The sequence below is a fragment of the Phoxinus phoxinus genome, assembly GCF_949152265.1.
Source record: "Phoxinus phoxinus genome assembly, chromosome: 3".
NCBI classification, from domain to species: Eukaryota; Metazoa; Chordata; class Actinopteri; order Cypriniformes; family Leuciscidae; genus Phoxinus; species Phoxinus phoxinus.
The window spans coordinates 6138674-6152788 of NC_136878.1; the positions used below are offsets into that span (position 1 = coordinate 6138674).

A 14115-nucleotide genomic window follows, 5' to 3' on the forward strand; every position below is an offset into this window, starting at 1 on the left:
CTTTCGTTCATCCTCTAAACACAAATGAGGATCTTTTTGATGAAATCGGAGAGCTTTCTGTCCCTCCATTGACAGCTGGGTAAATGACACTTTAAAGCCCCAGAAAGGTATTAACATTATTAAAGTAATCTGTGACTCCAGTGGTTTAACCTTAAATGTTTGTGCAAAAAACCCACATAATTTACCACTTTATTTACAAAATATTAATCTCCAAACGTGCATTCACGAGAGCATCACGACGCATGTGTGTTGTGTTGACTCGAGAGCAGACGTTGCTGTGTGAACGTGCGTTGAAGATTCATATTTTGTAAATAAAGTGGTAAATTATGTTTTTTGCACAAACCAAGCACTTGTATCCTTTCATAAAATGGAGGTTAAAGCAGTGGAGTCACATGGATTACTTTAATGATGTCTACTACCTTGAAAGTGGCAGTTGCGTAGCTGTCAATGGAGGGACTGAAAGCTCTCACGCCACACCATGTTCTCACGCAGTGAAAAACACATCGCGGAGCAGAAAGGAGACTGACAACACGCTGACAGACCAGGTTATTTTGGGGTTACTTTTGATATTAAACATATTAAACAAAGTCTCACCTTTCAAATTTGGTCATTTTTAAAAAGAAATTTAAACAATAAATAAATACCGTTTTGTGGCTCTTTAATGTGTCTGTCAGATCGCTGTAGAGCATCAGTTAAAGCTGCTCGTACACCGATCATCTCTTCCTCTAGTTCATTTATAGCATCAAATAAACATGAATGAACATCAGAAGGAATGTTGTTTTAACCGCGGTAAGGCGTCAGTACACTCCGCTTTACAAGTTCAAATCCTCCCATGTTAATCTACTAACTCTCCTGACTGCTTCGTCGGACAAAATGGCGGATGGCGAAGTATGATTGGTCAGATCACCTTGTCAATCAAGCTCCCTGCGAAGGGTCAATTGTGTTCCGAAGATGAACGCTTACAAAATAATACATCACATTTACTCCAGCAACATCATAGAAAATATGCTAAAAACACCAACGCCCTGACATCAAATCACGTGATCAAATCATCGTGGAGACAATTTCTGAATATGCAACCACCATTGTTTAAATTTGTGGAGTGTTTGGATGTGGCTAATCTATGAACATATTTATTTACTCATTTTCTTATAGGGGAGACTCACAATACAATCCGGTTGTTCCCAGATAGGCAGGTGTTACGGGAGGGTTCCACGGTGATGTTCTGCTGCATTTATCCCACAGAGACAAACACCACCTTTATGTTCTTCAGAAACAGTCCCTACAAAGCCAACAACATAAGCCCACAGGTCAAAGCCATTAGAGTGGAAAACATCAGCGCCACAAATCATTACGGTGTCAACTTTTACAGTGAGGACAGTAATGATACAGCAGTGAACTATGTCACCTGTGAGTTCAACTGTCCAACATCATTTTCAAACGGCTCCATATACAGTACAGGCTAAAATATGTCTTACGCTATTTCTGCAGTCATTATGACGAATATGATAGCTTTAAACTATTTTAATATTTAGTACTTTAAAAAAATTATTTATAACTTAATTCACCTCAGTACGGAACCCCTAATGGGACACGGTGAAGCAAAACAATATGAGATGCTTCTGCATTCTCTCGCCAATGTGAACGCAAAGTTTCTTGGGGGAACGCAAAAGCATTGACTTATTATATTTCCTCTCATTTCATTTTTTCCCCCACCATCATGTCCCTTTAGGGGCTCCGTAGTATATTAATTGAATAAACCACAATTAATTTAATCAAAAACATGTTCTTTAATAATATAAAAAAAGAGAAATATGATTTCAGGTTAAAAAAATTTAATTATATATTTTTAGCACTAATTAAATTATATTGTTTTAATGAATGAACATGTACGTCTTTAGAGGGCATGGTGAAGGAAAAATTATTTGTCAATGCTTTTGCATCCGCTCACAAATCTTTTTCCTTCCATTCAGAAACTTTGCGTTCGCTTGCAAAGAACAGAGACGTTTATCGGGGGAATGCAAACATTTTACCATTGAAAGCATATATTTTTTCATCCCAATTCATATTTTTTCCATCACCATGTCCCTTAAGGGGGTCCCTAAAAATGTACAGTAAATAAATATATATATATACGCAATTTAAATAATTTTAAGTTATCCTTTTGAAGTTATGATAATGAAAATGTGAAATGTGATCATTCTTTCTGAACGTATTAGATTGAGTTAGATAATAAAATTTAAAACCTTTTTTTTAAAGAAAGGCAGAACAAGCACACTTTTGAAATAAATATTTTTCCACTACATAAAATATAAAAATATTTAAGACCGAAGACAACTGTAACATTGAAACAAGCATTTATTGTAAAGCTGCTTTGAAACCAAATGTTTTGTGAAAAGCGTTACACAAATAAACTGGAGTAGAACTGAACTAAATTAAGAAACTAATAATGTAATAGTAATCCATTACAAACTGAAACATTTTCTTATTATTAATGATGGGAGATTTCTGATTAGAGATTTGAATTTCTGCTAAACCTTGTTCAGTTCCTCCTGAGAAACCTCAGGACTTCAGATGCGAGACCGAAGACATGCGAAACGTCTCCTGCTCGTGGAAAATGCGCAGAGCTCCTAATCTACGCGGCCCGCAGAGAAGGAACTACACATTACTAATCAGGTTAGTCGGATTTGATCACTACTAAAGAACACGGTGTACCATCTCTGTCCTTGTAAGGTTATCTGCAATATCTGGTGATTTTCAGTGGAAATTAACCAGTGGCATTTCATTTCAAAACGAAACTTAAACACCTGCCTAATAAGGCTTTAAAAAATAAATATGCAAAAGGCAGAAGATATAACAAAGATATAGTGGTTCACCACAACACCACAAGACATTCATTTATGCTATTAAAGGGACAGTCCACCCAAAAATGGAAATTCTTTTCGTTTTAAACTGGTATTGCTTCAAAATATTTTGAAGAACGTTTAGGGTTCAAACAACATTGACTTTCATTATAAGGACCGATTTTTCAAAACATCTTTTGTGTTCATAAGAAGAATTGTAATTTCTGGGTGAACAATCCCTTTAACTGTTCGGCAGGGCCAAATTCACACTAATTTTAGTTTTGACTCATTACGAGTTGAATAAACTGACTTTGACAGCATTTTCTCCTGTTCAGTGACTCCAGGGCTGTTAGCTGTAAACCTGAACCAAATGCCTGCCGTTTTGAAGTCGTTCCACAGCAGATCCACTACAACATCACCTTACTTGTGACAAACAGTTTGGGGCGAGCGAGCGAGACCTACAAATTCAATATCACAGACAGAGGTGAATATGGAAGTGAAGACTAAAATTCATACAGCAGAGTTAGCAGCTTCGAGCTTAAAGATTTGGGTCAGATAAAGAAAAGGTTGCTAGATGAAACCTCATATGAACCATCACAATTGACCCTTCGCAGGGAGCTTGATTGACAGGTGATCTGACCAATCATACTTCGCCATCCGCCATTTTGTCGGACAAAGCAGTCAGGAGAGTTAGTAGATTAACATGGGAGGATTTGAACTTGAGAAACGGAGTGTACTGACGCCTTTCCACGGTTAAAACAACATTCCTTCTGATGTTCATTCATGTTTATTTGATGCTATAAATGAACTAGAAGGAAGAGATGATCGGTTCACGAGCAGCTTTAACTGATGCTCTACAGCGATCTGTCAGACACATTAAACAGCCACAAAACGGTATTTATTGTTTAAATTTCTTTTTTTTTAAATGACCAAATTTGAAAGGTGAGACTTTGTTTAATACGTTTAATATTAAAAGTATAACCTGGTCTGTCCTGTCTGTCAGTGTGTTGTCAGTCTCCTCTCTGCTCCGCGATGTATTTTTCTCTGCGTGAGAACATGGTGTGGCGTGAGAGCAGCGTAGCTTGTCGGGCATAGCGACAGTAACTAAGGGGGGCGGGTCTTTGCGAACGGTCAATTGTACCCTAGATCAAGATGCTTTACCTCAGGTTGCAGATGGATTCCCCTTATAAGTGAATTTCACATTGCTTTTTGAGGGAGTAATGTAAAGATTAATTTCTTAACCATTCAATCTCGCATTAGTTTTTCCAGTCCCTGCGCGTCTTGACGTGGCTGCAGGTGTGTTGGACTCAGTGGTGGTCTTACAGCTGAATGGGAGTTTCAAAGGACTTCTTTTGAGTTGCCAGATTGAAATTGAACCAAGTGTGCCAATAGAGGTAATGCATCACATTAAAGGTACAATATGTAAGAATTTTGTAATAAAATATCCACAAATCACTTGCACAGTGTGATATATTTTCTGCAGTTGTGCACTTGCAATATCCCAAAAGTTCCCAAAGATTTTTAATTTCAGAGAAATTACGATTTTAAATAATGGGCCGTCCCGGAATCCCTGTTCACTTGTCGCCTGTCAATGACGTATTATCCGCGTTATCCCTGGTTTCCGCTCGCTCGTACTGCCATTGTAACCATGGAGACAGACGTGGACAACTGCATTAAGTCTAGCGGCACGCTCACGCTGTTGTTGTTTCGTTCAAACATTATGGACCATTACGTGCAAACTTTGTGACAAAAGGAGAACTAAAACGAGGATCATTATCAGCGTGGCGTCCGTGACAAACTTCGACTTGACAGAGCTCTAACATGTACTTTATTAGACAGGTGAGCAAATGTACATAAAACTAATCAATGGTATATAGTTCAACATGATGAAATGTTAGAATATGATCTGTATGTTATTCTAATGTTGATCTAACTTACTGCTAGTCTCATATCCAACAAACGAACACATAGAATAACATTATAACTTTCAACACACTCAAATGCAGTTTAATGTGATAGTGTAGAGCAAGTGAAACAGCGCTGCGTTACCTCAAGTTTCATTCGTCTAATAAACTGACCCGTGCGAGTATTAATACAGCACTTGCGGGTTGTTCGGTAGATTAATGTCCTTATTCCTTTATATTCGCGTGTGGCGCTGACATCTGTCTCTCATTAGCAATCACGCCCTACTTTATCCCACAGTCATGATAAAAACATCAATGTATTCACTCATCCATAAACATTATTAGATCCATCAGCATGACGACAAGTTCCATAATTCCGCTGGAATTTTGCGTCATCAAGCTACGCCTTTGTTATTGTAAGAGGTTAGCGATCCCAAGCGGGGGAAAAAAATACATATTGTAGCTTTAAAGGGAGAGTTCTCCTAAAAATATAAATTCTGTCATCAATTACTCACCATCATGTCCAATAAAACCCATAAGACTTTTGTTCATATTAGGAACACAAAAATTAAGATATTTTTAAATAAAATCTGAGAGATTAAAGTCTATTCACCCAAAACCTCACTCCAAAACGTTCATAAAGAGATTGTAAAATAAATCCATATGAATAATCAAGCCATCACTTTAAGGTGGTTTTTCTTTCTTGTTTCACAACATGTGTTGTGGCATCTGAAATACGTCAAGAGGGAGTTTCAAAAGATCTATTAACCGCTCGTGTAAACAGACTCGCCACATCAGATAAAGTAAATGAACTTAACAGAAATGTTGAGGCACGTCCTGTTTTGTTCTCTTACAGGGGTTAGATAAGAATGGATCTGACTCGATGCAGAGTTACACATTCAGACTACAGCACCTGAAGCCCAGCACGCAGTACTCCACTAGGGGACGCTGTGCAGTTCAGGGGAACGACTGGGGGCGATGGACAGAACCAAGGACATTCAACACAGGTAAAGTCATGGGAGAATCATCACTAATTGACAAGGGGTTTTCACTAAGGGAGAACTAAGGGGTTTTCACACTAGGGTCCATGGAAAATGTTGTGTGTGTGTGTGTGTGTGTCTATACACACACAACATTTTCCATGGACCCTAGTGTGAAAACACACACATACACACACACACTGTATATATACATACATATTTACAAACTTATGTTAGATGTGATTAATTGATTTGACAGCACTAATAAATAAATAAAGAATATTTAATGCAATCAAAGCAGCATTTTTCAGGATTTTTCTGACCGAGATAGAAACATCTCTATATTACTATATACACAACATTAAAGGTGCAGCTAAATGTGACATCTATTATAATGGCTTCATGTGAAGTAGTTGCTTATTAAATGTTAAAAATTGTGGCTTTCAATTATACTGTAATCTTGAATGGTTATCATAACTTATAATAAGAAATTGATGGAAAAATAATTGAATAGAGACATCAGTATCAGTACTGGGATCAGTGATACTGGCCTTCATTCATAGTGCTTAGTTAAAAATGCCATTAAATTAATATTTAAAATATACCGTCTTTATGTTTCTTTATACGTATAGATATAGAAAGGGTGTCCTTAGAAAGGGAACCATCATATTCAGGGGTTTGTTGTCAGGAAGTTTGAAAAACCTTGATCTAAGTAATGCTGTATATGCATGACTATATCTATTGCTCACACCGAAGGTTAGACATTTTTCAAACATTTGGCACATAATTCATCCCACACTGTTTATGCTCCAGACGTCAATAATCCCTCACTATAACATCAGAAAATCACAGAGGTGCTTTTGACTTTGAAAGTAGTCAAAGTAAGTAACCACCTCAGAAAGCACACAGAAACACACTAAAAACACAGTAGCAACCGAATAGCAATGCCGTAGCAAACACCCACGACACACTGTTGCAGTGAATTCTGCACAGCGAGAACGTGCAAAAATATAGTTCCAAGTTATTTTGTTTTTCAGAGCCTCTTGTGACTATAGATCTGTGGAGACGAATCAGGGACGATCCCAATCGCACCGTCACACTTGTGTGGAAAAATGTAAGTTTACATATTCAACATTATTCAAACTTATTCATACTTCTTATGAATTTACACCATGCATTGTACTTTATATCATATTTGGTACAGTTAATGTTATTGGCTGAAGTGCATTGCAGCTATATTGGCAATATTTTTTTTTGGTCTTTTTTTATATATTTTGAAATGTATTAAAAAGTATATCAGATTTATTTTTTCTGCAACAACAAATAATCATACAAGCAATCTGTTCCTCAGGTCAGCAGCGACTCGTCGTGTATTGAAGCCTATGAGGTGTGTGTGAGCAACAGCAATCCACAGAGGAGCGTGTGCATGAACGTCACGCAGAAACAGACGGAACTACCCTTAGATCTTCACATGTGTAACATCACCGTGAGGGCCGTCACTCAATCTGGCTTATCTATACCATCCCACATCACGATTCCTCCAGCATACACAGGTGACAAGCGTAATGCTCAGTGTTAAAGGGGCTTCTGTATAACGTGAGGTAACCGACTGTTGGTACTGCTGCAGACATACCGAAGGAGAAGAGGATTATGGGTAATGAAAAGGAATTTCACCTCACCTGGATGAGGGACTCTGTCGCCACATGTGATTACATCGTAGAGTGGTGCATGCTGGGTATTGCGTCCCCCTGCAACTTACAGTGGAGAAAAGTCCCAGTTAATCAGACCTCCTTAAACCTGGACACAGCAGGTATAAAGCTGTTTGTATGTCGTGCATATTCTTACAATTCAAGTAACAACTAAATAAAATAGTACAGTTAATGTGTTTCTAGATATGCGACAGCATTACTGTATATATAAAAGCTCTTATAAAATGCTGCCTAGGTTCACTATGTTTTATAAGAGCTTATATACTGTATAAGCTACAGTATACTGATACAGTAATGCAGTAAAGCTTTTTTTTATTGCATAAAAAAAAAAAAAAGTACTCACAATTTCTAGCTGAAAAATATTTTAGAGCTTGGCATAACCATAGTGTAAAAAATGACCATGATTTTAATGGTAAAAGACTGAAAACATGTTAGGGTTGAACATTTGAATAAATCAAAATGAACAAGAACAAGCCATCTTATAATTTACATATAATGAATGAGCTTTGATTTATCACATGGTTCTCACATTAGCACTTGTGTCTTTTGGTGGTTGTCAGTATATTATAAAGGTGCAAAATATATTTTAACACTTTAGTAGGTTGGTAAATGAACATTATATCAGTTAATTTTTTACTATAATCCGTTTTTTTTTTTTACTGTAAATTTAAATTCAATCTGTAAAACTAAAATGTTGCTACTATATTTGTTTACAGTGTCGATATAAAACTGCCCTTGGAGTTTTAAGATTTACATGACTTTCAGTTTTAGAAATCACACTTTTAAAAATTAGACCATGGTTCTTCAAATAAAGAAGAAAAACAGTTTGGTTACACTTTATTTTAAGGTGTCATTGTTACAGTGTAATTATATATTTAAGTACTGAGTAAGTATTTACTATAGGGTTAGAGCAGGATTAGGGTTTGGTTGAGGGTTACTTGCATGTAATTATGCATAATTTACTGTTATTACTACGGTAAGTACTGTACATGTAACAAGGACACTGTAAAATAAAGTGTTACCAACAGTAGTTGAGGGGGTGAATAAAAATAAGAAATATTTAGATTTTTAGTTGTTTATTTTAATGCTTCTCTTATTTAAATAATTCTAAGTCATCTTGAGTTTGAATTATTTATTATTGTGCTTAAAATCTCTTTTTTTTTAGATTTTAAAGCAGGAGTTCAATACACATTTACAATCTACAGCTGTAGCGCTGAGGGACACAGACCTCGTGAGAAACAGATCGGATACTTAGAAGAACAGGGTAAGATTGCACACATCTATAGGACATTCAAGTAGAGCAAAACACGGGTGCTTATACTGTACAGTAGGTGCTGGTGCACTGGAAAAAATGCATCAAAATGACAGTTTTCACATCTGCATTGTGCAATATAACATATAAACAGTATTGTGTGTGTGTGTGTGTTCTGAAGAGCCCATGGAGTACCCTACACTGGACACTAACCCACACATAACTTGGTCATCTGTAAACCTGAAATGGACTTTCAAAGAGGAGGATCCGAGTCACGCTGGATTCATCACAGGATATGTGATTACGGTACAAGAAGATTCAGAGGCCGGCTCCGATCTCAGTAAGTGTTGCGTCGCCCTTAAACGAGCATTAAAACATGAGCTTCTTCACCTTGACATATTAATAAAATAGTCAAGACAATTTTTTATTGAAGTTTATTGAACTTTTAAACAAGATCTAAAAAAGAAGAGTTTGTATATGTGTTTTTTGTTTTGTATCATATTTGATACTTTAGGCTTTTATGGTTCATATATATAGTGAGAATATGAAGCTCAGACTCGAGGAGGAAAATAATATATGGTGCCAAAAATATTTGGTGCATTTGCTGATATTTACTACAGTATATGGACAAAAGGTAAGATGAAATCCTGATAGCTTGTAAAGTAAATCAAGGAGATCTTTAAAACAGTATAGCAGACAACTTGCATAAAATACATATAAATATCATATATACTCTATATCTCCCAATAATATGTCTTAGAAAGAAGATATGTCAATGCTTAGTTTAATTATTAAAGCTCTGTAGCTTTTATTAAACATATAGTGATACAATGATGATTGAGAGATGAACAAATAAACCTTCCTCAAAAGCCTGATAGATCATATTTGATACTAGTCATATTTTAACAAGATTTTTCTTTAAAAAAAAAGTGATGTATGGATAATCAAGTTGCTCCAGTAAGTGTTCATCTTGAAATATTACTAACAATGTTATTTTAAAAATCAGTACTTCACAGTAAAACGACATATGAACCATGAGCTGAGCTGATGTTTTTACAATTATACTAAAAGACCTATTATAGTATAATCTATCAATCAGACGACAGAAGGCATGTGCATTGTGTTCAACAGGTTTTCAGCAAATCATGTTGATAATTTAGAGACCTTAGAAATGTAGGCTTTATAGGGTTAAGCAGATCTGTTTTGCCTACATACCTTACTACTTTTGAATAGCATGACAAAATACGTTTTAATCTCACATTATATTCTAAGCCGTTCCCTACACTCCCCTCGCACCTGTTTGTTCTGGCAGATTCCTTCAGACAGTCCGTGGACGATCCTCACAGCAAGTCTTTCACAGTGAGCGGTCTTGAGGAGGACCAGCCGTACAGGTTTCTCCTGGCAGCGTGTACATCTGCAGGCTGTGGACCCGAGACCACCGGCACCTTCAGAACCAGAAAGAACTGTGAGCCCGTCCATCACATTCACACGAGCAGACATCAGCCAGTCCTGTTTTCCACACTGTTCTACATCGAAAAAATCCTGTCATCATTCACTCACTGTCATTTTATTCCAAACCTGTGTGACTTACTTTCTTCTGTTGAACATAAAAGATATTAATATATCTTGCTGCTTGCTCCTGTGATCAATGGTGCATCATTACTCCAGTCTTCAGTGTCACATGATCCTTCAGAAATCAGATGCTGATTTGCTGCTCAAGAAACATTTATTATTATCAATGTTAAAAACAGTTGTGCTGCTTCATATCTTCGTGGATTATTTTTTTCAGTATTCCTTGATGAATATAAAGTTCAAAAGAACAGCATTTGAAATCGTTTGTAAAATCCTTTCAAAACAAAATCTGCCTTCTGCTTGTAATCGAGAAGATAGAAAAGCACAGGACGCTGATAAAGACGTTCTCGGATTATTTTAATATTTGAAAAATGTTCTACAAAAGTTACAAAATTAAAAATGTTTGGCCCAAGTGTGAATAACTCCATAGAAACACAAATGCAAAATGTTTTTTGCATATTCATTATGAATTTGCACTATATTTTGTGTGGACAGGCCATTTCATAATTTTGAAGAGTGATGAGAGATGATAACTGTCTCCACAGATTACCTGCTGACGGCCAAGATTTTGACTCCTCTCCTGGGTTTGTTCTGTTGTTGCATTTGTCTGTGGTCGAACAGAAGCATGTAAGTCGATTATAATATTAGCTGTGAGGTGATGGACTGCAGTTCATATCTGTGACGTGCTGATGATTTCTTACCAACCGTTTCCAGGCTAAGAGGATTTCCAAACGAAACCTTCGGCTTTCTGCACATTAAAGCGCTGGACCTGGATGAAGATCTTTATGAAGTAATTCATTACATTGATGCTGTACAATAATGTAACTGCAGTGCCTCTATTTATTGTGACAGCATAAACCAGCCTAAGTTGATTTAATGGTGTTTTCTGTAATCCCAGCCTAGCCACGCTTGTCTCTTTTTGGCTGGTTTCAGACAGGTTTGGGGCAATTTTCAGCATGTGAGCTAAAGAAGGCTTGAAGAAGTGTGAAATCAGCTTAAACCAAGCTAATCATCTTAGGCTAGATGAGCTGTTTTTGTGAGCAGGTTACAGAACAGATAAAAGTTATCAGCACTTTTACTCAGTAAAGTGTGGAAATCATCCAATTGCATCCAAGAGAGTGGACCAATTGACCTTTCTCAGGGAGCTTGATTGACAGGTGATCTGACCAATCACACTTCGCCATCCGCCATTTTGTCCGACAAAGCAGTCAGGAGAGTTAGTAGATTAACATGGGAGGATTTGAACTTGATAAACGGAGTGTACTGACGCCTTTCCGCGGTTAAAACAACATTCCTTCTGATGTTCATTCATGTTTATTTGATGCTATAAATGAACTAGAAGGAAGAGATGATCGGTTCACGAGCAGCTTTAACTGATGCTCTACAGCAGCGGGCCAGCAATATTTTCTGGATTATTTTGGAAGTCCGTTTATTTTTTTTTTACTATAACGGTTTACAAATAGGCCCTGTGTATGATGCGGCCTGCGGTCAATAAAGTGTGGTCTACACTTTATTGGCTGAATAACATGGCGCGAGGATGACGCACGAGCTCAGTCTGCAGATAGAGATGAAAGTGGGAAATCCTTATTTAATGTTGAGCGCGTTATTAAAGGTTGTGTAGGTAAGAATTGTCTAAAGAACTTTTTTTCAAATTGGCTTAAACTGTCTTTATATACCAATACATAATTAAAATGTAAGTACTTTGAAAAAGAGAGTATAAAAATTGAGTGACTCTAGTGTATTTAATCTTCAAAAAACACAGCTCATTAATTCCATTCGGGACGAAACAAGTGATTGGCTTGCGCGACTGTCACTCTCCGTCGCCATGACTACCGCCGCTATTATTGGCTCTGCCCGCGTGCGTGCAGTCGCGCACCCGTTTTTAGGTGGGAGTGAATGGAATTAATGAGCTGTGTTTATTGAAGATTAAATACACTAGAGTCACTCAGTTTTTTATACTCTCTATTTCAGAGTACTTGCATTTTAATTATGTATTGGTATATAAAGACAGTTTAAACAAATTTGAATAAAAGTTTTGGCCGTTCATTTACACGACAGGGTCCTGAAAACACAAGCTTTTGATAACGTGTTTCTCAGGGTACATTTACATGACAACGAGGTACTAAAAACAAAAAACTTTTCCTCTGCATTTTTCAAACTTGCACTTTGAAACACGTTTTCTAAAGTTTGCTTTTTCAGGCCCCCAAAACATTGTTGTTGTGTAAAAAATCATGCTTTGCTCACCCTCATGTTGCACCCTCAATAAAAGCCTGAATTAAATCTGTTCGTCATATAAAGCGATCGAGTCTCTTGAGAAAATCTGGACTATCCCCTATATTCATATGGATTAGTTGTATGATTTCTTTACGATTTTTTTGAAGTTTCAAAGTTGTAGTTGTGTAGCTGTCAAACAAGGGACAGAAATCTCCCAGATTTCATCAAAAAGATCATTTGTGCTCCGAAGATGAACGCAAATTTTACGTGTTTCTTTTACATTTTTGACAGTTTTCTGTTCTTTTCAAGGCGAGTGAAAAAATCCATTCTCTGAAGATCGAGGACTGCAAATGGTGTGACGTCGAAATTTTGTCGCCCACCGTGGCGGAGAAAACATGGCTAGCGAGTGCAGAGGATCCGAGTCATTCATTCATTGGCCCTAAAGTCACGATGCCCTCGTTCCTGTCACCATCATACCATCTCCCCGCAGGTCTCACAAACTTCACATACATGTCCTCTGTGCAGCAAGACGTGCCTTTGGAGACCCCCGAGACAGAGGCCACGAGACAGGACTCTGACATCTCAGGCTTTTCAAGCGACTATGTAGCCACATAAGTAAATGAAAACTCAGTTATGTGACATTTTATACACACCAAAGTACACAAGCCAGCACTGTGGATCTTATCACAAAGATGTTCAGTAAGATCACGGCCTCAGGGCCTCTCTTCCTTCTGCAAAAGTGTTGTGAAATGCAATTTTGCAATATGTCACTTGAGATTTTGCAATATCTTTCAGGTACTTTATCTGTGTTTTGCATGTTAAGGTAGACCTTTCTGGTCAAAAAGTACTAAATGTTCTCTTGTGGTAACACTTCAGAATTAGGTTATTATTATTTGGGCCGGTTTCACAGACAGGGCTTAGATTAAGCCAGGATTAGGACATGTAAGTAGCTTTTATAAATGTGCCTTAGGAAAAAAAACATTACTGTGTGCATCTTGAAACAAAACAATGACACTGATATTATTATTATGTCAATGCAAGTTGCTTTCAGTTAAAACCGCTCAGACGTGTATTTTAGTCTGGACTAGACTTAAACCTGGTCTGTGAAACCGGGGGATTTAATGCATTTAGTTTTTGTTCAACATTTTTAAAGGAAGTCTCTTATTTATTTTAGACCACAAAAAATATTAAAAAGTTATATTATATTGTGAAATATTAGAACTATTTCAAATAACTGTTTTCTACTTGAATACATGTTCAAAATGTTATTTATGTTCATGTTTGTTGTGTACAGCTGTGTTGTAAAGCTGAATTTTCAGCATCATTACTCCAGTCTTCAGTGTCACATGATCCTTCAGAAATCATTATAATATGCTGATTTTCTGCTTAAGAATGATTTCTTATTATCAATGTTGAAAACTTCATATATTTGTAGATAAACTGTGATATTTTGTTCAGGATTCTTTGATGAATAAAAAGTTTAAAAGAACAGCATTTATTTGATGTAGAAATCTTTTGTAATGTTATAAATGTCTTTACTGTCACTTTTGATTCATTTAATCTGTCCTTGCTGAATAAAAGTATTAATATCTTCTTTTTTTTTACTCACTGACCCCAAACTTTTAACAAGTAGTGTGTGTA

The 14115-nt window shown here is 36.7% G+C and overlaps 1 protein-coding gene across 4 annotated transcripts in view; it reads left to right on the plus strand.

Moving 5' to 3' along the window:
- Positions 1-14068, plus strand: part of osmr (oncostatin M receptor) — a 599178-nt gene extending 585110 nt beyond the window's left edge. For 3 of the 4 annotated variants that reach the window (XM_079608292.1, XM_079608290.1, XM_079608291.1), the window contains exons 5-18: positions 1156-1410; positions 2547-2676; positions 3179-3327; positions 4104-4237; positions 5604-5754; positions 6765-6841; positions 7079-7280; positions 7355-7537; positions 8602-8700; positions 8870-9028; positions 10001-10153; positions 10806-10887; positions 10975-11050; positions 12784-14068. In XM_079608292.1, coding sequence (XP_079464418.1) covers positions 1156-1410; positions 2547-2676; positions 3179-3327; positions 4104-4237; positions 5604-5754; positions 6765-6841; positions 7079-7280; positions 7355-7537; positions 8602-8700; positions 8870-9028; positions 10001-10153; positions 10806-10887; positions 10975-11050; positions 12784-13089 — 2156 coding nt within the window. In that variant the 3' untranslated portion in view covers positions 13090-14068. The remainder of the gene's footprint in view (positions 1-1155; positions 1411-2546; positions 2677-3178; positions 3328-4103; positions 4238-5603; positions 5755-6764; positions 6842-7078; positions 7281-7354; positions 7538-8601; positions 8701-8869; positions 9029-10000; positions 10154-10805; positions 10888-10974; positions 11051-12783) is intronic. The other variant, XM_079608293.1, reaches the window with a different exon arrangement.
- Positions 14069-14115: the final 47 nt, after the last annotated feature.